This window comes from Propithecus coquereli, unplaced genomic scaffold (genome assembly GCF_000956105.1).
Source record: "Propithecus coquereli isolate 6110/MARCELLA unplaced genomic scaffold, Pcoq_1.0 Scaffold27, whole genome shotgun sequence".
In the NCBI taxonomy this organism is placed as follows: domain Eukaryota; kingdom Metazoa; phylum Chordata; class Mammalia; order Primates; family Indriidae; genus Propithecus; species Propithecus coquereli.
In genome coordinates, this window is record NW_012148285.1 from 363,008 (window position 1) to 387,934 (window position 24,927).

Below are 24,927 nucleotides of genomic sequence, written 5' to 3' on the forward strand. Positions count from 1 at the left end.
CCCCCAAACGGCCCCCGCTGGCCCCGCCCCCCGCTCGGCTTCCTCGGAGGACAGGCCTGGCCCCGCAGGGGGTGGCGCGCCGTGTCGCTGCACCAGCACCTGTTCTGTGCCGTGCGAGGCGACGTCCCGGGGGTGTCGGGCCCAGCTGACACGCAGGCAGCACGGGGAACGCTCGCTGGACCAAGCCTCCTTTCGTGCAGGAGGTGGAGGGGTCTCCGCGGCCCGGCTTCCCCCGCACTGCCCACCTGCACCTGCGCCTGCAGGAAGCAACCAGCGGCAACAGGACGAACGCGGGGACGCACTCCCGCCCTGCCCCCGCAGCGAGCCCCTCTCCTCCTCCCTCTGCTCGCGGGTCACTGTTTTAACCTAAAACCTAGTGTGCAGTGGATGGCCAAAAAACATGCAGTCGATCCAATGGTCCAGAAATGATTCTAGATCCTTAAACACAGAATCGGCCTGAAAAGAGCGCCGTACTGCAGCTTACTCATTGTTCTCATTTGTGCTTAAGAGATGACATGACTTGAGTGAAGCTGCAGTACGAGAAAACACGACCCGTCCGTCCTTGCCGCCTCACCCCAAACCCTGCAGAACAGCCACTCAGACAAGCAGGCCAGGCCGTGTGCTCTGACTGAACAAACTCCTCAGCCAGGACTCAGGGAGTGGTCGGGGAACAACGGATTTGATGGCAAACGCTCACGATTTCAACCACCTCTGTCTGTAAAGAAAGGCAACAACCCACCTCTTCACCTCCCAGGGGGTACAGGAAATAGTTAAGTCAGTGAAAGCCTCTCGGTGACAGCAGGAGGTCAGTTCCAGGTTTCTCAGGCTGGGGAATTAGCCAGGCACACCTCTTTAGGAACCTGCACTTCCAGGCCGGCGCCTGGCTCACGCCAGTATTCCCAGCACTCTGGGGGGCCGAGGCACAAGGACTGCCTGAGCTCAGAAGTTGGAGACCAGCCTCAGCAAGAGCAAGACCCTGTCTCTACAAAAAGTAGAAAAAAAATTAGCTGGGCAACTAAAAATGCTGGGCATGGTGGCGCATGCCTGTAGTCCCAGCTACTCGGGAGGCTGAGGCAGGAGGATCGCTCGAGCCCAGGAGTCTGAGGTTGCTGTGAGGGAGGCTGACGCCACGGCACCCCAGCCCGGACATGCTGTAGATACTAAGTAGCAGCTGGGAAAATCACTGCCAACACCTCGCTGTAGTGTGTCTGCAGGGCCCGGCCATGCCCCCGCAAAGCGCCTGGGCACCTAGTCCTACTTCTCACTCAGGGGAGCAGAATCAAGCAGTCTCGCTGGTTTGGGGCAGGGACTTCATTTTCCTGACCACTTTTCTGTTACGCTGGAATGCTACCATTTCCACTTTTCTATTGAGGAAGATGAACTTTATTTAAAAAACAGAATTTGTGCTTATCTGTAAGAAAATAAAATCCTAAGACATGCCATTCAGGCCCATGGCTTCTCAGCCCACGTCTGAGTGGGAAGAGAGGAGGCCTTTCTGCGCACACGTGCCCCATGCTGACTTTCCGGCAGGGACAGGTGAACTGAGGCACCAGCCGGGACCTCAAGTGATGACGCCTATTTACAATGGCGATTTCGTGTGACAACTAACACGTTCAATTCATGAGACCGCTAGAGGAAGAGCACTAATTTCAGGCTGAGATAAAATACACTTGGGTTTGTTTCTGCGTACAAGGGAACATCCGCACCGGCACCACCCACGAAGTACTTTCAGTGTGAAGAAACTGTCCGCTAGAGCAAAGCCCTAACGGAGCCATCTGACGTGCACGTTTGCTCCTACGAGGATGCCGCGAGGCGGTTTCCAACCTCCCAGAGGGCGAAGTGGGCGAAGTCTGAGCCCTGCCCGGGAACCCAGCGGAGACCTCCAGGCCAGGGCGGAGGCTGCCCTCGGGAGGCAGCACCAGCGTCGGAGCGTCCCGGCAGCGCGCAGCCGGTGTGCTCACAGACAGTGAGGTCCCAGCGCCTGGGGCCCAGCACAGGGAGACAGCGGGTCCATCCGGATGCCCGCTCTGCCCACAGCTTCCTGAGGGAGGTCAAGCTCTGAGTCTAGAGGGTTCTTCAGATGAAACGGACATGCAACAGAGGCCGTGAGGGGTACATGTGCCTTCCGGCCTCGGAAGGTCCCAGTGCTTTGGAGAAGGGACCCTTTGAAGAATGGGAAGGGTGGGCATCTACCCCAGAGGAACGCGGGGCTGAGCAGGGCCCAGCCAGCCAGGGGCAGACAGGCCTTCCCCGAGCTCCCCACTCGGGACAGAGACGCAGGTCAGGTCGGCTGGCGCTAGGCGTCCTGTAACATGGGACTTCCGAGCGTCCCACCCCTCACCAAGCACCTGTGCAAACAAAGCCCCCCACAGCGCAGCGGTGTCCTCCACCCCCAGATGTGGCCTCTGCGGGGGGCTGAAAGGGGCCAAGTGCACCACAGCCCCCAGCGCTGTCTCGCCTACCAGCTCTGCCCTGTCCTGCCCGACCCTGAACTTCTGCAAGGACCTCCCCACATCCCTGGGCTCCTGGTCAGGCCCCAAAGGGGACCCCTAGCCCAGTTCCAATCACGTGTCATCTGTCCCCAAACCCCCAGCAGCTAAAGACCTCCCAAAGCTGGCAGCTGTGCCCACCGGCTCCAGGGCCCATCCTGGCTCCCCTCCACACCCTTGTCACCATCCCCCCAGCTGAGGTGCCCTCGCTGGTCCCACAATTCCTATTTTCCTCGCTCAGTAGCCTCCCCACTCCGGTGGTCTCGGGGCGGGAAGGCGCTTGGGTGGCCTGGGCGCCTGGGCGCGGCACGCAGCCCCTGAGCCTCTTGGCAAGTCGGGCCTCATTTTCATGACCACACGCACAACACAGCCAAGGTGACGGGTGACCAAAACCACACATCTGGCTTTTCTACAAAAATGGGCATTTTGCAATGTGTCCTGAAACAGAAAAGCCACTTCTAAGAAATAGAAAAGCACAAAAGAGAGTGAGCGGGAGGAAAGAGGAAGGCGCTGGACTTACCTAGCACAGCCTCCACGGCGCTGCCGGCGGGGCCCAGCGGGAGGGTGCGGGCGGGGAGGGCGGGCAGAGCGGTGGGGGAGGAGCTGCCTGAGCCCACGCTGGACGCCAGGCTGGACGCCACACTGGAGCTCACGCTGGGAGCCAGCGGGTGGACCACGGCGAACACAGCCAGGTGGTTCTGTTCAAAGACACACAGACACGATGAGCAAACACCGTGCACGGAGGCAGCGGGCATTGGCATGGCAAGTGGGAACTGGGGCAGAGACCGGAGGGGTCGGTGGTCACCTTCTGCCCCAGGCAAAACACAAGGGGAGTCTTCCCAGCACTGCAAAGGGACCTTAGCTGTCGCTGACACGAGCTGGCAGGGTCAGCTCAGTCACACGAGCACAGGAAACACTCGTCTAGAGAGCGTCTCATGAGCTTCTCTGCAGAAAATGATTTTCGAAAGCAGACATCTGCCAGGAAAGATCGATCCAGCGGTACAGACAGAGGTGTCAGAAGCCAGGGGCCAGCCAGGCGACCCAGGCGACGAGGACAAGCCCCCCACCTGCCTGCCCTTCCCCCACCTCCCCGGGTGTCCCAGAGGGCCGCCCTCCCCTCCCCAAGCTGCTGAGCACTTTCCGGGGCCCCCAGAGACACATCCTCCCAGGGCCGTAAGCACAGAGCCTGCACCACTTCCGAAAACATGGCTGAAATGGTCCTATGACCTCATTCCCCAAGAAAAGTAGAAAATGGGGCGAGTCACATTCTCTCTGATGGGTAATAAAGAACCAGCTCACAGCACGACCTTGAGTACCCCACAGAGGACACTACGCAAGAAAAATGAACCGCAACAGAGATGCACGGCAGGTGTCACACAGCAGCTGTGTCTAAAAAGGCAAACTTCGAGGTCACTATAGAATCAAGAGTCTAAAACTACATTAAAATGATTTTCAGGCCAGGTGCGGTGGCTCAGGCCTGTAATCCCAGCGCTCTGGGAGGCCGAGGTGGGAGGATCACTTGAGGCCAGGAGTTTGAGACCAGCCTGAGCAAGAGCGAGACCCTGTTTCTACTAAAAATAGAAAAATTAGCCAGGTGTGGTGGTGCCTGTAGTCCCAGCTATCATGGAGGCTGAGGCAGGAGGATCGCTTAAGCCCACGAGTTTGAGGCTGTAGTGAGCTAAGCGGACATCGCTGCACTCCCACCCAGGTGACAAAGCGAGATCCTGTTTCAAAAAAAAGAATTTCATACTGAAATATGTTTGTAGTTGAAACAGTGTAGCACCTTCAATTTGCTTCGAAATAACGCAGCAATAGTCAACTTGGGCAGGAGGTGCGACAAGGCAGGTCTTGGGGGAGGGGTGATTTTACTGGTCTGTCAGCGTAAGCAAAACCGTCCACCCTGAGAAACACTGACGGGCATTCCCTAAGGGACAGAACCTGGCGCACACCGGCTCCTCCCGAACGTTTCCTAGCCCAGCCTCCTCCTCCCGCCACGGCTTCGCTCTGGGTGACAGATCAGCTCTTCACTCATGCACCAAGCGCACAGAGACCCTGTGACTGATCTGGGAAGCAGTCCCCAATGCCCAGGAGTCTGGAGGGAGCTGCTGCCCTGTGGAGGTTCCACACAGGCCACCGGGTGCACGCTGCCCACCCTGCCCATGGACCACCCTGCTCTTCTCTCCAGGGAGAGTCAGTGAGGCCTGTGCCCGAGCCGGGCGGCCCACCCACAGCGCCCAGCTCAGCCCTGCGGACGCCCCACCCTAAGCCGGCCCCGGCGCGACGGCTGCTGGAAGCCCCACGCTCCAGAGGAGGAAGCCCAGAAAGATGGCAGGACGAGTCCGGGGCCTCCCCCATCTCAGGGAAAACCTGCCGCCAGGTTGCTTCTATCCCTGCTGGGTACCTTGGTGGGAGCAGCTGCTCTGGGTCAGGGGGCAGGGGGGACCTTCGTGCCGGTGCAGCCACATGACGGGGCCGGGAAGGGCCTCCCGAATGGCAGACCCAGAAGCTCCTGATGCTCCGACAGGGCCTGGGTCAGAGAGAGGACTGACTTTCTCTCTCTGCAAAGGACAGGGCCGCCCGGGCCACAGGCCGAGGAGACGGGTCCCCAGGGGGAGTCAGTGCGCAGTAACCGCGTCTGGCCGCTGTGACTCCAAATCAACAGCTTGCGGGGCTCGCCCCACCCACGGGGGCTACGGGTGCTGTGCAGGCCCCTCCGTCGCCAGGGGTCCAGGGTGGGGGCACAACCCACACAAACGAGCCGACCCTGCCCGGCCAAGCTGAGGCCCCCCAAGGACAACCTGGACACCCCCTCCTGACCAGTCAACAAGAGGCCACCAGGTGGTCCTGGCTCACGGCCACTTCTGCGGACGCTCCACCCCACCCACCCTCTTCGCACGTCAGCCGGGCCTGAATCTGAGTCTAGAACCTGGCCCAGGGCCCAGGCGCCTCTTCCCAAATAAGGGAGAGACTGTCGCCCTCAGAGGGTCCCAGGCTCGGCTACGAGTCGGTTGCAGTTCTTGGTTTCACAGAGCAGGTCTGCGCTGCCTCCGGTCGGAGAGGGAGCCCTGTCACCCTGTCACCCTGTCCCCTCTGCGTCTTTAAAGCGGAGCCCGAGAATGCAGAGGACCAGCAGTGCGGCACGACGCAGATGCCAAGCCCACCCAAGCTCCGGCCCGAGGGCTGTGCACAGGCCGGACCCTGCGCTCAGACGGGGTCTCAGGCTCCTCGAGGCACAGCCTAGACCAGGGCATAGGGCGAGCGCGGCAGCCTGGGAAGCTGGGACTCTGCCGGGGCCCTGGGGCGCCTCCCTCCTTCCTGCGTGTGTGCGGGGGCAGCTCCGTATTGGGGGTTCTCCCCGGCAGCCCATCTGGTGCCACAAACCAAGAGGGACCAAGGAAGACGCCTCAGGCCTGAGTGGGCCCCAAGCCCCGCGCTGACCCTGCCTGGCAGCCGGCGGCGGGGGGACGTTGTGACTTCATCCCCAAAATCATCGCACTGGAGGAAGATGCCCCGTGAAGGTGTCCGGGGCCACTTTACCCCAAGGCCACGATGGCCACAGACAGGTCACTCGTGGGGTCTCCACCAGTAGGAGAGGTGGACACAGCGAGGCAGGGCCAGAGGGGGCCACCAGGGCCACCAGGCCCCCATACGCCCCCGACGCCAGCGCTGTCTGCCTGGTTTCCTTCTTTCTCTTTTCTATTGTAGCACAACATGCATACCATAAAATTCACCATTTTAGCCATTTTTAAGTGCACAGTTCCGTGGCTTTAAGTGTAATACTCTCACACTGTTGTGCAGCCGTCACCACCTCCCATCTCCAGAACTTTCTTCCCAAATTGAAGCTCTGTTCCCGTTAAACACTAACCTCCCCCCCAGCCCCGCGACCACCGGGCCACTTTCCATTTCTGTGAATTTGAGCCTCTAGGGAACCTCGAACCCGTGGAAGCAGAGAGCACATGTGTCCGTTAGCGGATGTCTTTGCTACGAACGGAACCGTGTCCCGCCCCCAAGCCAGGGCCTGAGAGGGCGTGCGGGTGGCCCTACTGTCGTCCTTGTTAGAGGACGAGATACCAGGGACGTCCTCGTACAGAGGGACGAGCCCGGGAGGACCCCGGGGCCATGCGAGCCGCGGAGAGAGGCCTCGGGAGGGACCGGCCCTGCGGCACCTGAGCTCGGGCCGCCAGACCGGGAGGAAATCGCGTCATTAGGCGCCTGGCCCGCGGGCTTCTCTGTGATGCCCGAGGGCAACCCCGACACCTAGACTTCCCCTCAGGAGAAAACATTAGGAGGTTTTGGTTTTGTTGTTTCCAAAGTACGACACAAATGTTTCAAACACTAAACAGAGACTCGGTACAAGTGAAAACTAATTACGTAACAGACGCCCACGTTAACCAGGTGAAGTTGTGAGTCAAGGGCGAGTGTGGCCAGGGATGTGTAAAAACACCCTAAAAGGCTGCGCTGTGTGGTCGCACAGACCACGGAGCCTCCTGGGGATGGTACCTGCTGGTCCTGCCCACCGGCTCTCTGGCCGCCCTCCGCAGGCGAATCTCTCTGCTTTGCCTGCAACAGAAGAAATACTCACGTTGGGGAAAAGAGCAGGGAGAAAACGTCAATTAAAAATATACATAAAGACCTCAGCTTTGCTGAGAACTTAGAAAATGCTAATTCTTTTTTTTTTTTTTTGAGACAGGGTCTCACTATGTTGCCCAGTCTGGTCTCAAACGATCCTTTTGCCTCAGCCTCTTGAGTAGCTGGAATTACAGGTGCCCGCCACCATGCCTGGCCTAAAATGCTAATTCTTGAAGGTCGCATAAAACCTGCCACCTGCTAGTTCTCCCAAATTCCAGTTCTTCTGCATGAACATCAATCTACGACATTCTGGGCCCATCTGCGTGAAGGCAGAGTGTGAGGCCCACGCACCCTGAACCGACAATGTCGTCAAACCCCAAAGCCACACACCTGAGGCAAAGGCTTAGGCTGAGACTGTAGGAAACACTGAGGTGTACGTGAGAATGCGTGAGTCTGCCGCCCCGAAATACGCGTCTCTGGCATAGAGATTATTCGGGCTGAAGGCGGTGGAGAGACGGCAGAACGGGAACGGCCCTCTGCCTCTTTCTGCCTCAAAGCAGGTGTGAATTCCCTTTGGGAAGGTGCCCCCAGCTGGAGGGGAGAGACACTTACGCGCCAGCACTGCGCAGACTCAGCCTGCGAGACAGGCCTCACTGAAGTGATCCTGACCTCCCGCGAGTTTCTCCCACGCATTTCCCTTCCCACGATTTACTGCCCCTACACACCCAGGTCCCCTTCCCTCCACCCCATCACTTCTCTACAGCTCCTCACTCTGCGTTAAGATGGCAACAAGCCCCAGGCCTCACGGCTCCTTGGGGGCTTGACTTCTTTCCTAGGAAGCCTCTGCATAACAAACCTTTGCTCCCGTAATCTTGTACCAGTTTAATTTGCAGGCCCCACACACGGAGCCCGAGAGGTGGAGGAGAAGGCTCCTTCCTCCCTACACATGCAAAACCCTGGCGCACCACCTTCCAGGAAAAGCGCCCGGCACAGGTCCATAGGTCTCAGCCGTTCCCTCAGACGCGGACACAAACGCTGCAGACCAGACGTGCTCCGGGTGTGAGCAGCGCTGACTTTCACGCCCAGCTTTATAAGTGTGGTGGCTGCCTGGGTCGTCCTGTCTGCCTTCCCTTGTTGGTGTCTGGATTTGTGGATGGGCCCAGCAGGATCACGGAGGCTTCTCAGGTGACCATGGGCAGAGGATTAAAAAGGGCCGACCTGGGCAGGGCCTCCACACTGCACAGCCCTCTCACCTGCTGCCTGGCTGCAGAAACCTGAGGTCACTTTTGCACTCCTCCTGGGGTGACCTTTGCAGTCCTCCCACCCGGCAGTGACCCACAGATTCGGGGAAGAGCTTCAAAGCGGCTGACCAAAGACCAGGGCATCAAGGCTCTGTTACCGAGGCCAGGAGTTTGAGACCCATCTCTGAAGTAAATAAACAAACAAATAGGCCAGGCGGAGTGGCTCACGCCTGTGATCCCAGCACTCTGGGAGGCTGAGGCGGGAGGGTCGCTTGAGGTCAGGAGTTCGAGACCAGCCTGAGCAAGAGGGAGACCCCGTCTCTACTAAAAACAGAAAACTTAGCTGGGTGTGGTGGCACCTGTAGCCCCAGCTATTTGGGAGGCTGAGGCAGGAGGATCGCTTGAGCCCAGGAGTTTGAGGCTGCTGTGAGCTAGGCTGATGCCACTGTACTCTAGCCCAGGCAACAGAGCGAGACTCTGTCTCAAAAAATAATAATAAATAAATAAACAAACAAACAAGTGGCTAACTTATGTCACGAAGAAACCCAGGATATCCCTAAATTGAGCTCTGCTGGCGTTCAGAATATACTCCCAGCTCTGGCGGCTGGCACTGCTCAAATCCTGTTAGTGAGCACTTTTTAAAATTTTTTAATTTCTTTTGTAGAGATGGGGTCTCACTATGTTGGTCAGGTGGGTCTTGAACTCCTGGCCTCAAGCGATCCTCCTGCCTCAGCCTCCCCAAGTGCCCAGCCCACAGTAAGCGCTTCTTAGCAGATGTAACTTCCTCCTCGGTTCCGCTCCTGACCCTCTGCCCGTCCCCCTGGGGAAGGACGATGACAGCAGCATAGCCCACTGCCGCGTCCCCACCTGGACAGGGCCGGCAGCTGTGCACCACTGTGGACGCACTCGATGCCTCCGAGTTGCTCACTTTAAATTGGCTAAACGTGGCTATGTGCACATCACCTCATGTAACTGAGGACCCACAGGCGGCCAAGTTCAGGTGCGGCCCTGCCCACCGCCGCTCCTGGGGCTGGGCCCTGAGGCCCCACGGCGCCCACCTGGTCTAAATGAGCCTGACCCTGCAGAGGGACGTCCGGGCACCACGTGTTCAGGCAGAAGGGCCGGGTCCACCCTGGCCTCTCCTACACGAGGGATTTGAACTCAGGACTCCAGGAGAGAGTCGGGGGTGTCAGGAGGCTCGTGATCTGCGTGTCCGGCTCCAGCCACTCAGCTGGACTGTCCGAGAGGACTGGGAATTTATAATCAACAGTACAGACGGAGGAGAAGAACGAACAGCAGAGAACGAGAAGCTCTGTGCGACGGGACACATGCCTGCATCCTGGGTGTGGTCGGAGAGACTTCCAGAGACTTCCGGGACCTGCCCGCTGGCCGGGGTCAAGCCCAACACAGCCAGACCCGCCGCCTCGGCTGGGGACGGTCACACCGCCATGCACTGCCGAGGACGTTCCCATCTAACTCGAGCAGCTCTTAGAGCAAAAACTGGCACCAGCTTATTTCCGAATATCGGTTACGGGCGGGTCCCCAGTGCCCAGTCACCACCGCAGGAGTCCACACGAACAGCCACTGCGGCACAGAGCGACTTTCTAGGTGCAAAAGAGCACGAAGCAAACACGGCCCCTTCGTTCCTGGTCCTCCCTCGGGGGCTGGGAGCTCAGCGCTTGCTAATGACCCCGACGGCACCTAAGCTGCGGCCCCAGGAGCCCCGCCGGCTGCGGAGGGGGGACACCTGCACCTGCCGAGCTCCTGGCGCGGCTACGGCAGAACCCCGTGGCCCAGAACACCCTTTCACCCCCCGGAAGAACCTGGCAGGCCCCCAAGGGGCCCAAGGCCAGCTGGGCGTGACGGTCAGCACTGCGCAAGCGCATCCCAGCCCGACGCCTCCTCGTATTCAGGCTTCCGAGGCCGCAGGCTCAGAAACGCTCCGCGAAAGCAAGGCGCGCGTGCCCGACACCGTCGGGGAAAGCCTGGTGTCCAGGGCCGCAGGCGTCTGCTCCAGCACGCCGTGTGCTCGTGCTGCTGAGTGTTGGGGACGTGCACCCACGTGGAGGAAAGTGACGCAGAGCACGGCCGGTGTCACTCCCGCGCCGACAGCACCCACGTGCAGGAGCCTCAGTGCCCGCCTGGGTGGCCAGCCCCGCGAGGGGGCCCACCCGGACTGCGGCCACCCAGCCGCCACCGAGACTGACCTCTCACAGCTGTGTGGGCGCTCACCCTGCTCCGGCCCAGCAAGGACATGGCTGGGATTTTTCTAGACTCTTTTAGAGTGAGCCGCCAACGCCACGGGCAGAGATCGTAGAGATCACGGCCATCTGTGCTCCTGGCAGTTCAATTAAACCAAACGACACTGGGCGTCCTCCTGGGAACGCCGTCCACTTACGTTTCCGGGTTGGCTGCTGCTGGCCGAGGAGCTGTTGGTGGAGCCGAGGTCGCGGCCGCCCCAGTCGCTCGCGGCCCCAAGGCCCTCTGCGGAGAAAGGGGAGCAACGTCTGAGGGGCGCTGCTGGCCCCGCAACCCCCCACATTAGGCACTGAGAGCTCTGGGCGCGAAACGGCAGTCCTCCTGCAGGTAGGGGCAGCTGGAATAGCGACATGAACTGTCCGGAGCAGCAGGACATTTAGATTCAAGTTTCTAACAGTTTTATCGCTGACAACCAAGCTTAAAGCGTGGACGACAGAAGCCGCGCTTCCCACCAAAGCACAAAACGGAAAGAAAATGCGAGTTGGCAACTGCACCCACAAACCCGGGGCCAAGCTCCGCAGCCGGGAAAGAAACCTTGAGAGGTCGAGGAAAGGCCGACTCCTCGCGCAGGTCCCAGGGGTTTGTTTCTGCCGTTGGGACCTTGTCATGGGCCACACGGTCCCCAGAGCTCAGCCCTCATCGTAGGGACATAAACACGAGGCCACCAGCCAGCCCTGCCTTCAGGGCTCTAGTGTCGGCGAGGCTCCCGTGCCAGGCCCGGCGCCCGACGGCAGGGCTCCCTTGGGCTCCGCACAGCCTGGGCCATGGCAGACGCGGAGGCCTCTGCCTGGGCCAGTCTGTCGCGCTCCCAGCACCCGCCACGACCCTGAGCTCCCACCCGCTTTCCCGGTCCTCAGCCCCTGCTCTGGGCAGAAACTCCAGTGACAGTCTGCGGAGCCGCTAAACCCGACGTGGCTACGTGTGGCAGCAGAGATCGCGTCGTGTCGGGAGTTGGTTACTCACTTTCAACGTGGGCGAAAGCACAGAAGGGGCCGCGCGGGCAGTACCCGGTCTGGCGCATGTCGTTGCACTTCGTAGATTTGTAGATCTGGGAAACAAAAGTGGAATAGGAGAGACCGGATTGGACATGGGTTTCTGGGGGAGCCCAGAGCTGGCTCTGTCGTCACATAGAGAGCTAAGCTCCAGATCACGACAAGAGTCGCCTGGAGAGAGAAGTGTGGACGCCGCCCCCCAGCTTTGCACCCTTGGTCCCCAAATCCCTCCTCCACAGAGCCGGCCAGCCAGGAACAGGTGCACGCGTGAGGCTGTTGACGTGTTCCGAGAGACGCGCCCGATTCCGTGTCTGACACACAGCAGGTGCTCAGGTGCCTGTTAAACGGACACGCACACCTGTCCCGTGACCAGACCCGCTGCCACCTCCCCACGTGGCTCTCAGGGGTCAACAGCGCTGAGGACTCAGGAAGGGACAGACCTGCCTGGAGGCCCCGTCAGATGCCAAACCCACTCCTGCCTCCCGCTTCCCTCCTGGGGAAGGGCTGGGGACGGCACACCTGCCAGACCCTGGCGGGAAGGACGCCCCTGCACCCCACGGCTCCTGGTCCCCACAGCTCTCCTGCCACCTCTGGGGCCCTAAAGGGGCTCATTTGCTTGTTTGTTTTTTTTTTTTTTTTTTTTTTGAGACAGGCTCTTGCTCTGTCACCCAGGCTGGAGTGCAGTGGTGTCATCACAGCTCACTGCAGCCTCTGAACTCCTGGGCTCAAGCCATGCTCCCCCCTCAGCCTCCCAAGTAGCTGGGACAACAGGCAGGAGCCACCGTGCTGGCTGCTTGTTCATTTTAAACATAAATCTGAGCATGCTCTGATTAGCAACCATGCAGCACAGAGTGAAATCAGCAGGCCTGGGCTGTCCGCACCCTGCACGTTGCAAAGGACAGGCGCCGGCCCAGCCCTGGGGCTGACCTCTGAGGCCCTGGCCTGAGCTGCCCAGTGTGTGTCCCTGTGTGCGAGGGGTGGAGGGCCGGGCCAGACGGTTCTCCTTGTGTCAGAGTTGTGAGCAGGCTGGGGCCACGTCCTGGCCGCTTGACCCTGGGGTGCCGGACACTCAGGCCAGCTGCAGGGCGGTCAGCCAGGCCTGCACCACCAAACCCAAATAAGAGACCCGGACACCAGGGCTCCAGGGAGGTCCCTGGTTGGCGACCGCCACGTGTAGTCACATGTCGCTGAGGGAGGATGGAGCGCACCGAGATTCGCCCGGAGGGACACCTGGAAGGGGGGCTGGTCTCTCCCGGCCCCCACGCGGCTGCCTTGGCTGGTGCAACGGGCCCTACCGTGAACATGATCGCTTTCTCCGTCCCGCGAGTCCTATCAACCGGACGGGGACGTACCTCGGGGTGGAACTGCTGCTCCGTGCGCGAATGGCAGTACTGGCAGCTGTCGCCGCCGTCACAGCGCGAGGGCTCCCCCCACTCGTCCCCACGCTTCACGCTGGGGCAGGGCGTGGACCTGGGGAGGAGGACGCGTCATGGGGCAACAAGGACACGCCCCTGACACGTCCCTGCTCGAGGGGGACGGAAGTGGCCCCTGCCCGTCTAACGCCAGGAAGTGGTTAGGAGCCCCGTGTCCACTTCTCACAACGCTAACGTGAGTCTGAGTCGGGGCCGCCCGAGCCACAGGGACAGCGCCGCGGGGACAGAGCTGCAGGGAAGCGGCCGAGCGGCCACGGGGGCTCCGTCGCCTTGCGTCCCGATGCAAAGCGGGACTCGAGGCTTTCGATCGCACGATTTGAAAATCCTAACCAAATGTTGAGAGTTACCAATATCCTCTATTTGTGCACTTTCTGGAAGCTGTGGGAGAGAAGACTGTTTTGAATAATCTTCTATCCCTCCACCCTGCAGTAAATCCACCGTCCCGTCAGGGTGACGCTCCGTGACCACAACCCAGAGACCAGGAGCTTCAGCCCTCTGTTCCATGAGACCGCAGGTCCCACAACTCCCAACTGCTGCCAAAGTGCAACGCGTGCACGAGCAGCCACACGTCCCGCCACCTCCCCCGCCCCCCGCGGGAAGGACGGCGTCCTGGGCACGCAAGGCGGTGCCTCATTATCAGAAAGAGGAGAGCGCGGCTCTTTCTTCTGCCCACAGAAAAAGCTGGACACGGAAGACAGGGCAGGAGGAGGGGGGTGGGGGCCCAGGCACGGGATAGCCTGGGGGTCCTGTGGCCCAGCCCCCCCAGGTGCAGCCTGCAAACCCGAAGGGGGCTGAGCTGGGGGCAGACAGAGGGTGGCTGTGACAAGGAGGGCACAGCCGTGGCGGGGGCAGGCACAGCCCAGCAAGGCCCAAGCCCAGAGGACGGTCAGGGCCCCGGAGGAGGGGAAGCTGCCAAGTCACCCCAGGGTGCGCTAAGGCTGTTGGCCCAGGACTCAGCCTGAGGGCCCCGCAGCTCTGAACGCAGAGTCGATCCCACATCCCCAGAAAGCCAGAAGCGTCGTAACGCCCAGGGTGAGCGCTGTGGCCGCACATCCTCATGGCCCGGGGAGTGTCGTCATGACAGCGGTAGGTGGGAACGGAGACACAAGGGCCCTGGCCAGGCTCGGGGTCCACCAGCTGTGCCCCCACTGCCTGACTGAGGGCTCCAGCTGGGGGTCTCGTGGGAGCCCCTGTGCTTGGGGTGCAGAGGCCCGTCCCTAGGCCCCCGTTGTGCCTGCAGCAAGCCGCTGCCCTTAAGACAACTTCCTCTCCCAAGAGGCCATGGTGCCAAAAGGGCAGCCCTCACCTCCGGAACCAGGTCACAGTGGGGGAGGGAGCCAGTGCCACCAGGGTGCAGGAAGTGTGGGGCGGCTGGGCCGGCACAGCAGACACCTGCCCCGGGGGATCTGCTCCCATGCGGTGGCGTCAGCCAGGCGGGCTCACCTGTACTGGAACCTCCTGGGGTCCCGCCGTCTGTCCCTGCTGTTGTGGAAGTGGGGGCACGCGTAGCCCTGGCGGCACAGGCGCGGCGGCTTCGGGCACTGCTCCGTCTTGTAGCTGCCCAGCACGAAGTTGGAGTCTGGAAAACGAGTCCACACAGAAGTCTGTGTACACGTGCTCGCGGCAGCATGGCACACAGCGGCCCGACGGGGGAAACCGCCACGTGTCCATCCACAGTTGAAGGGAGAAACGAAAGGTGGAGCACGGTGCAGAGGGAGGCAACACCGCCCCCTGGGGAACCTCAAGGCACCAGGCTCAGTGAGAGCCAGACGCCAAAGCCACACGCGTGTGATTCCATTTGCATGAAACATGCAACAGGCAGATCCACAGAGACGGAGGGTACGGGAGAGTTGCCAGGGGCTGGGATGGGATGGGGGGTTTAATGGGTGTGGGGTTTCTGTTTTTGTAGAGACGGGGTCTCGCTACATTGCTCAGGCTGGTCTCGAACTCTTAGCCTCAAGTGATCCTCCTGCCTCAGCCTCCCAAAGCGCTGGGACTACAGGCGTGAGCCACCGCGCCTGGCCAACTTCTGTTTTCTCTGGAGAGATACGACACTTTTCTAACCAGATAGAGGTGATGGTCGGACAACGTTGTGAATGTACTGAAACGCCACTGAAATGTACACTTTGAAAGGGTTAATTTTTGGCCCTAACGTGAACTACAGACGGGAGGTGACCTCATCAGCGTTTGCTTGTCAGCTGTGACAGGCTTTGCTGCCGAGGCGCAGCGGTCGACAGAGGAGGCTGGGGGCGCAGAGAGTGCTGGGGAAATCTCTGCATTTTCAGTCCGTTTTGCTGTGAACCCAAAACTGCTACAAAAAATAAAGTCTATTTTTTAAAATGCTTAACTTTACGTCATAGGAATTTTATTTGAAGAACCACAAAAAATGGGTAATTTAAAAGAAATAATCAACGGGTGAGGAGTCCTAAAAGTTAGACCCTTTCTTGGGATGGTTGGTGACTTGCCCCTTAGTTACCTGCGCTGCTGTTTTAATCACACCTGCGCGGTGGGCTCAAGTCAGGTGAGGGTCAAAGAGCGTCAACCGCAAAGTCCGGCGGGTGCAGAGAGTGAGACGAAACAACGTTATAATACCACCACCCACACCAAATCCACCTTCAAATAACTTATTAAACAACAGAAGACGCACACACAGCACTGCACAGAGAGAATAAAAAGTGTGGGGAACAAAAAAGCTGCTTTTAAGAAAAGAGAAGTTCGTTGGCCGGGCGTGGTGGTGGCGCCTGTAGTCCCAGCTACTTGGGGGGCTGAGGCAGGAGGATCGCTTGAGCCCAGGAGCGTGAGGTTGCTGTGAGCTAGGCTGACGCCACGGCACTCACTCTAGCCCAGATGACGGAGTGAGACTCTGTCTCAAAAAAAAAAGGAACAAGAAGTAGTGAAACACTTGCTGACGAGGGTTGGCCAAGCGCCTCCCGCAGGTGAGAGGCTCTGCGCTGACATGGAACCCACAGAAATGAGCTACGCACTCGCGCCTCTTCAGAGAAAACAAACCCTGCAAAATAAACATGGAGAAATACACACAGAAATACAATGCAAATGTGTAACTATGTTTGCTAAACAAGGAAACACGTTATTAAACGTATGCAAGCGTGCAGACTGCTGGCGAAACAGCACACACGTTGCACCGTCGCGCTCACAAGCATCTAAGAACAGTCTGGGACGGAGACGCCCCTCAGCAGGTGAAGGATAAACAAACCGAGGCGTATCCAAACAACGGAACACTACGCAGAACTGAACGGAAACGCGCTACCACGCCAGGAGAAGACACAGAGAAACCTCAAACGCACGTGGCTAGGGAGAAGTGATCCGGAAAGGCCACGCCTGTGGGTCCCCAACTCTGCGACACTCTGGAAGAGGCAGAGCCACGGGGGCAGAAGATCAGTGGCCACCGGGCGCTGGGGGAGGGGGGCAGGGGACATACAGCGGGGCACGGGGACTTTCAGGGCAGCGAGGCCACTCTGCGTGAGACGTGGGGAGGACACACGTCACGGTCCCTGTGTCCACACCCAGAGGACACGCAGCACCGAGAGCCCGCGTGTAAACCACGGACGTCAGCCGTGATAAGGCTGCTCTCGACGCAGGGTGCTCCTGACGGGCACGGGGGTACGGGAGCCCTCCGTGCTCTGCGCCACAGTCCTGCACACCTAGCCCTGCCCCAAAAGGCCGAACTGAAACACCGCGCAGCGGTCTGGGCCGCTCCTCCTGAGAAAGATATAGACTCTGTGCCTTCGACTCCGTCTAGAACACCCTGAACACCGAGGCCAGAAACCTAAACTAGAACTTTTTCCGACACCAATTGAGGGGTGCGAACGTGTAAAAAGAGGTGGTCCTGTGAGTGCCCCGGCACCGCCCTTCTCCCTCACTGTCCTTCGCTTTCCTCGCTGCGGCTCAGAGTTCCGGAGCTGAGCTGACCCGGCAGAGATGTGGGGCCCTCACCTCCCACCTGCGGCGCTGGGCCCGGGTGCCCATCTGCGGGGGAGGTTGAGGACCTTCCGGGTGGGGAGGCCGATGGGTTGGACACGGGGAGACAGAAGCGACCAGAGCAGGCACTGGCCCCAGCCTAGGCAGGCCAAGGGGCGGGTCTCAGGCCGCTGCCCAGAGCAGCGAGCCCATGAGTCCTCCCGAAACGTGGAGGGGCCCTGGGGACGGGTGCTGTCCCCGCACCTCCTCCACGCCCCACACGACCACAGGCCCAGGCCCATCTGCACTGCCCGGCTAAGACCCAGGCGCCAGCCAGGGTCGGGGCTCGTCGTGTCATGTGGTGGGGGCAGGGGAAGCCGTGGCGGGCGCAGGGTTAGGAAAAGCTCCCATGGCCCCTGCACGTGAACGTCCTCAGCAAAGCAAGCTGGGGACGTGCGTGAGAACATTGCTGCCCATGTGGCGTGCCCAAGACAGGCAAACATGGGAGACAGGGCGCCGGGCAGGGGAGTCGCGGCTGCCGGGCATGTGGTTTTCCCCTGGGTGAAGGATGTTCCGGAGCCGGAGGGGGCCGTGGCCGCCACTGAACCACCCACGCTGAGGCTGTGCGTGTGCCACCGCAATAAAAAGAAAAACCCAAACGTCACCACCTGTGACCTCGTCTTGGGGCTGGCCAGGATCCCGGGTCCCACGGCCCTGAGGGACAGGCCCAGGGACGCGCGCTGACGACCCCGCGCGTCTGAAAGGTGCACCCGCAGAGGCACAGCGCCGGGCAAGGCAGGACCTGGACGCCACGGGGCGGGAGTGAGGTGGACACCAGCCAGCCCCAGGCCTGGCGCCCCACAAGTTGTCACAGGAGCTGTGCCGTCCCCTCAGCCCAGCGGCCAGTCCCCGCTCAAGTCCCAGCCAGCCACCTGCCACCTGCGCCTTAGCCTCCTGCGAGTCCTCCGGTGGTGCTGCGGCAGCTGTGACGGTGGCCCCCCGCCCACCCCTACGGCAGCCACGGGGTTACCTTGCCACCGGGGGTCCTCACCCAGGATCTTCTCGATCGTGGCCTGGCTGGCCAGGACCCCGGGCTGCAGATCAGGGGCACCGTCCCCGCCGCCGAGCTGGCCGTTCTGGAAGGCGTCCTGGGCCTGCAGCTCCCTGCAACCAAACGACACAGTGGTCGCTCACTGCGGCCGCCTGAGCCCCTCCTGACGGGAGAGGAGGTCGCTGGACACAGGGCTCCATGATCACCGGCTCTGCCACTGTACGGAGCTGCCTCAGTGTCCCCAGGGACGCCGGCTGCCTGCAGGGCCAGGGACGGGGTCTCAGCGGGCACAGCCCTGTCCTGGCACGACAGTCCCGACCCCAGTACCAACACCCGCAGAGCCGAGTGTTACTGAGAAAGGACTCCCTTTTCTGCCGCGCCCGGACGCTGGGTCGTCCACCCTTGTTGGCAACTTCATGCTAACGAGCCGCCACCAACACGGGGGGAAACGCCCAGTTCGAGGAGCGGGATTGTTTCCTCGTCAGAAATAAAATCAAGGCTCAGAAACACATCTGCCTGGGCCAGCGACGCGGAGACATCTGGCCCCCGCGTGCCCGCCCGAGACGCCCACTCACCTGACGTCGCACACGGGTGGCCGCAGGTCCAGGGGGCCATGCGCGAAGGCGCAGTGCAGCCCGTTCTTCACGCAGTGGCCGCGCGCGTCCGTCTCGTGGATGCAGGTGCCCGTCTTGTAGTAGCGCAGGTGGTACTTGCGCTCCGTGTCCCCAGCCGTGCGGTGCAGGCAGGGGCACCTGGGGGCGGAGGGCGAGGGCTGCAGCGGTTCCCACCCGGAGACGGCCTGACCCCCCACCCGCAGCTAGACCGCAGCTAACGCCGCTGGCCGCCTCCCTGACGTCTGGGCTCGTGGGAAGGATGATGTCATTGAACATAGGGCCTGTCCCCTGAGTTGGGCGCCCCCCAAGGCACTCAGACCACTGCAAACCCCTCTGTAAACACAGCACCAAATTTCCGAGAAAATTATCCTTCCTAATTTTTTGAATAGACCCTTTAACTTACGTAGAAAAGTAAAGTTCGTGCCCTGCACGCAGGCGGCCTCACTTTCCTGACAAGTCGCCGTCACAGCAGGGATGGGGACCTCTCCCGTCCAGCATCCTCGTGCTTTCGGGGACCCCGAGAGGGAAGGAGGGAGGGAGGGAGCCCGGGCAGGGCAGCGCCACACGTCACGCGGCCACACAGGCCCGGAGCTACGCAGTCCCAGGGAGAGCCACAGGCAGCTCCCGGAGCAGGACAGGGCTTGGGTGGACGGGAGCCCACACCCAGGGAGGCAGCAGCAGCAACAGAGATGACTTGGAAGGTTCCGGCGCTTGTGGGGCCAGGTCAGTGAACGGCATCACAGACGCAGGGGGAGGGGAGAGGATAGCAAAGGACCCTGAGCCGCAACGGTGCTGAGGCCCAGGCTGGCGACCAGACCACCCCAAGGAGCCCGAGGGGCAAGGCTGAGAAAGGCAGCGGCCACTGTCACAAGTCGCCAAACCCAAGGACAAAGACCTTCACCTCCAGCCGGGAAACACTGTGAAAGGCCCGTGCCCGCCCAGAGCACCTGCCGGGGTCAAAGCTAATGCAGCAGTCGCTTAGTTCAAACCCCCGTCCCGTGAGGTCAGGAAAGGGAAGCGCAGCTCAGAGCTCGGCCCAGACTGTCAGAGCACCCGCACGCACGGAGCCAGCCCCGCAGTGTGAGGGGGAGACAGAAGACGGAGCACCCAGCTCGTCCCCAGGGTCCCCAGGAGCCAGTGAAGCTAGAGTAAAACCGGAACAGCATCTCTGGCCTAGTGGTTCCACTCCTGAGCGCGTTTCCAAGAACTGAGGGCAGGGTCTCCGACAGACACACACGCAACCGTGTCCACTGCATCATTATTCACAACAGAGAAAAGTGGAGACCACCCAAGTGTCCACCACGGATGAAGGAATAAACGAAAACGTGGTCCATCCACACAGTGGATCTTTTGTTGGTGTTGCTGGTAGAGATGGGGTCTCGCCTGCTGCCCAGGCTAGAATGCAGTGACAGGATCACAGCTCACTGCAGCCTCCAACTCCTGGCCTCAAGCGATCCTCCCACCTCAGCCTCCCAGAGTGCTGGGACCACCGGTTTGAGCACCGTGGCCGGCCACACGATGGATTGTTATTCAGCCTCAAGAGGGAAGGAAATTCTGACACATACTCCAACACGGATGAACCAGAAAACACTACACTAAGTGCAAGAAGCCAGACACAAAAGGACAAATGATACACGATTTCCTTTTCCTGAGGTGGTCGCAGCAGGTCAGAAGTTACCGGGGCTAAGAGGGGAGGACGGAGAGTTGTGATTTAATGCGCACGGCGTTTCTGTTTTGGATGATGGAAAAATTTTGGAAACAGATGGTGATGGTCCCACAACATTGTGAATGTGACTTTAATGCCACTGAATTATATGGACAAAATGGTAAAAAAAAAAAAAAAGGCCAATTTTATGTTACATATATTTTACCGCAATTTTAAACAAAGCCATTATAGATAGACACGTGGGAGAGAGGCCTTTGCCGTGGGTGTGTGTGTGTGTGTGTGTGTGTTGACACGGAATCACACGCAGACAAGCGCTCCCATCATCCTGGCACAGTACGCGGGATTTGGGGACTGAACACACCTGAGTAACCAGCACCCAAACAAGAAGAAGGGACACAGCTGGCACCAGGACCACTTCAGAGAAACACAAACGGGGCCAGGCGCGGTGGCTCACGCCTGTAATCCCAGCACTCTGGGGGACTGAGGTGGGAGGATGGCTTGAGGCCAAGAGTTGGAGACCAGCCTGAGTAAGAGCGAGACCCCGTTTCCACAAAAAAATTTAAAAAAGAAATTAGCAGAGTGTGGAGGCACCTGCAGTCCCAGCTACTCAGGAGGCTGGGGCAGGAGGATTGCTTGAGCCCAGGCGTTCAAGACCAGCCTGGGCAACACAGCCAGACCCCGTCTCTACGAAAAATTTCAAAAATTAGCCAGGTGTGGTGGCACCTATAGTCCCAGCTACGTGGGAGGCTGAGGCAGGCGGATCCCCTAAGCCCAGGAGTTGGAGGCTGCAGTGAGCTATGATGAGGCCACTGCACTCCTGCCTGGCGACAGAGACCTTGTCTCAAAAAAAAAAAAAAAAAAATCATGGAAGGAGGCAGCTCATGTTTAGTGGGGACAGAGTTCCAGTGTGGAAGGATGAGAAAGCTCCGCAGACGGAGCTGGTGGTGGCTACACAGCGTGAATGTGCTTAACACCACTGACCTGTTCACTTACAAGTGGTAAAGCTGGTAAATTCTGTTACACGTATTTGACTGTAACAAAAACATAAAGCAAAACTAAGCTAATAGGAAGATCGACATTTTATAAAAATGGCTCCAATCTTCAGAAGTACCCGTGTACCGGACTGCAAGTTCAGCAGAGAGCGCCACGGGGCAGGGTGGGCAGAGCGCCAGGACAGGGAGGTCCCCACGGTTTCCCCCGCAGCACACCCGCCGACCGGGGGGTGGGTTGGGGAGGGGGTAAAAACGCTCTGAGGCGTTGCTAAGAGGCTGGAGGGGAAGGAGGGTCGGGAAGTGCTCCGGATGCCTCAGGGTGCCAGCCGGGCCGCAGGCACATGGGCGCTCACGGAAGGCGACTGTGATCGTACCCTTCCCCATCTCCCCAATTTTGAATCTAAACCCGTGGTCCTCTCAGGTGAGCATCATCTTGCTGCTTCTCAGGGACCATTGCCATGGCAACCAGAGCGCTAGAGGCCCGGCCTCCCTCTCTCCAGCACAGAAACACCCCCTGGGCGAGAGTCTCCCCCTTGGGGCTCCGTCTCCTGCTCATTACAGGGCCTCAAAGCTTGGCCTGACCTTAGGGCACTGGAGAAGGTTTAAGGAAAAGAAATGCCTTGACCTTCAGGCGTCTGGAGGCGGGAGGGGACACCTAAGAGAAAACACAACAGCTCCTTGGACGGCCAGGGTGACGCTGGTGGTGCTCAAACCCATCCAAAACAATTAGCAGGCAAAACAGTGGGATTAAAACACGGCTCCACCGACTGACCGGCACCCTCCGGACGCAGCCAGCACAACGCCCCACGCCCTGCAACCAAAACCAGCCTGGCAGGAAGGGGGAACCCGCCAGGGGCTTAGGAGCCCTCGAAACCGCCCCTTCCCTCAGGCAACCCTCACGTCCAGGTTGAGGGTCCACCAGACCCAGGACCACCTGGAAGGCCTGTGACCCCACACTGTCGACCCAGCACGTCTCCAGGGGCTGCTGACAGCTGGTCTGGGGACTGCACAGCCTGGAGGGACACACGGGGCCACGTGACAGCCTCCCAGCCTTCGAGGACTTGGGCTCCAATGAGGGTCCAGAACACGGCACACAAACCACCGAGGCGCGGCGCGGTGTGGAGACTGAGCAAGGAAGGTGATGGGGGAGCAACGGGGCGAATGGTGGGGCTGGGGCGCAGAGCTGGAGGGGCTGTCTCTGGCGTGCCCCTCCCCTCGGACACTGGGCCAGCTAACCCCACATCGGCCCTGCGCCCCCAGCCCGTCTGCCAAGGCTGCGCTGGCTCCCTGGGCAGGGTGGGGACACCCCGTCGCTCCCTGACGTGGCCCTCCTTCCTCTCCCAAGGAGCCTCTCTGGGCAGAGGCGTCTCCCATCCACCCCGGCCGAGGCCACCTCCCTCTGTCCCAGCTTCCCCCAACCCCACCCCCACGCCAAGGCAGGAGGGGCCCAGGCGCTGCCATCAGTTGGTGGAGAGACAACTTAGCCTTGGGAGCGTTTCTCACATTTTCCTACGTGCCCCTCACGGATCCCAGCTCAGTCACCAGACTGCGATTCCGCTGAGCTGCGCAACTCGGAACCAGCAAAATCATGTCTTCTGGGCTGCGAGTAGCCCCTGACTCTTAAACACTGTGCCCTGACATTCTGGGCGGTCCCCTCGCCCCAGACGCCCAAGCCAAGTGCGTGGATGGCACCTGGTCAAGCAGCAACAGCTGTAAGCACCCTGCGGCCAGGGGAAGGTGCACCTGGGACCCCGGTGCCAAGGCGTTCGACTCGTCAGAGCATCGCAGGGGGACCCTTCAGCAGAAACAGGCCCGGACAGTAAGACGGGCCGGCGACAGTCAGTCCTGCTGAGACACGGACCCTAGGACGTTTCACACGTCCTCCCACCAGATGCCGTGGAACACACGGTGGAGACCAGCAGGTAACAGCCCCTCGGCCACCCGGCAGCGGTTTGGCCCAGAAGCCCCACATGCAGGAGAGGCCTGGGGGGTGGCCCGCTGGGGCCCGGAAAGGACAAGACAGACCTTACCGCAGCCCGGAGGGTCGCGCCACGTGAAGGGGGTGAGGCCGTTTTTCACTGAAAGCAGAAACACTGAAGGGCTGGCGGCCACGCCCAGGCAGCCTGTCCGCTGCGGGGGGGTTAGGGAGGGCACGTGACCCTGCAGCTGCCGACTGTTTTCCCGATGAAACAGACCCTGGCGGGGGCGGGCCTTGGTTCCGCGCAGAGGCCTTTCCTTCTCATTGATCAGAACAGGCGTCCACTTAAAACAAACCACCTGACCATTCCCCGAAAGCTGCGCACACGTGCTCTCGTGCAAGTTGGCGGTGCCAACCACACCTGGGTTCAAGTGTGGAGACCCCGGCGCCCTGAATGTCCACAGCCCGTGTGGGGAGCGGGAGCAGCGTCGGGCTGCGTCTGGCCCCGGACGCCCCGCACTCATGGGCTTGCCGCTGCCCACAGGACCTCAGCCAGGCCTGGCCCCCACTTGGCCGACATTGCCAGGCTGGTTCCCACAAGGGTGGGGCCCGGTGCACATGACGTGACAGGACCAATTGTGCCCCGCACCGGGGAGGGGGCGTGTCCGCTAGAACAAAGGGCATTTGGTGAGGGGGCGGGACGCAGAGGAACCTGGCGGCCCACCACCACGGCCGGTCGTGGGCAGAGGGCTGTCAGTGGGTGGGTGGCCGCCCACCAAGGAAAGGGGTGCCCATGGGGGGCTGGTGACGACGGCACAGGGGCCCACCAAGAGGGGACAGTGAGAGTGCCCAAGGAAGGCTGGGGGAGGACACTGAGAAGTGACCTCTGGGGGCACAACCGGAGGAAGGGCTGATACAAGGGCGTGCAGAAAGACTACTCACTGGGAAAAGGGGGTGACAGCAGGGGCGCCCACGGTGGGGCTGGAGATGGTGGGGGTGACATGGAGGGGGGCAGCAGGGATGGGCACAGAGGAGAGTAAGGCCAGAGGGAGGATGCAGCCGGGTGCAAACCCCCCTGGGGTCCCCGGCCCCTCCTGCCCCGGACTCAGCCCCAGGGTGCCCCCACCAGCACCAAGAGCAACGAGGGCTGTGTTCCGCCTGACACTGGCTAAAGGGTCTATTGCTCTTGGACAGACACTCGTGTTTTAAAATAACAGGTTGGTAATACATAGGCCCAAAATACAAATTTTAAGAACCGGTGAACTGAAATACAGGAAGAGGCCCTGTCCTTGCTCCGAAAGGCAGTATCATCTATTTAACAACCCGCATGAACCCGGATACCTAACTCAGCAGGACGAGCTCTGGCTGTGCCGTCCGGGCAGTGGGGGAAGCCCCTCTCCCATGGGCTGAGTGGTAATTGCTAAGGAGAGAGTCCCAGGGAGACAGCCTGCCAGACACGTCCTAAAGGGCTGGAGCAAGCCACATCATGTGCTCCACAGAAATTACGAACAAAATCTTTAACAAGACGTGTATGATTCTCTCACTACGTGTGGATGTACAGAGGACGCATCCAAAACAAAAACACCAAACAAGCATCTCAGTCCCACCTACGTTTGTCAACGATAAACTGCAAGCCACTTAGACTTCATGCTAATGTTTTTGTAATAAATAATTGCTTATTATCTAATTACTACTTCAGCACAGCTTTCAAACACCACCCACAGGCATGTGTCCACTGCAGTGCTGGTCACCCCCGTAAGATCTGGACACCACCCTGGCGCCCCC

The 24,927-nt window shown here is 60.3% G+C and overlaps 1 protein-coding gene across 1 annotated transcript in view; it reads right to left on the reverse strand.

The window, feature by feature from the left end:
• The window catches only part of UNKL (unkempt family zinc finger-like), a 38,210-nt gene that overhangs the window by 10,885 nt on the left and 2,398 nt on the right, over positions 1-24,927 (reverse strand). The window contains exons 3-10 of the mRNA XM_012647680.1: positions 18,528-18,704; positions 17,932-18,065; positions 14,427-14,562; positions 12,903-13,020; positions 11,522-11,606; positions 10,698-10,783; positions 6,990-7,049; positions 3,010-3,187 (exon numbers count right to left, since the gene is read on the reverse strand). Of these exons, the coding sequence (XP_012503134.1) occupies positions 3,010-3,187; positions 6,990-7,049; positions 10,698-10,783; positions 11,522-11,606; positions 12,903-13,020; positions 14,427-14,562; positions 17,932-18,065; positions 18,528-18,704 (974 nt within the window). The remainder of the gene's footprint in view (positions 1-3,009; positions 3,188-6,989; positions 7,050-10,697; positions 10,784-11,521; positions 11,607-12,902; positions 13,021-14,426; positions 14,563-17,931; positions 18,066-18,527; positions 18,705-24,927) is intronic.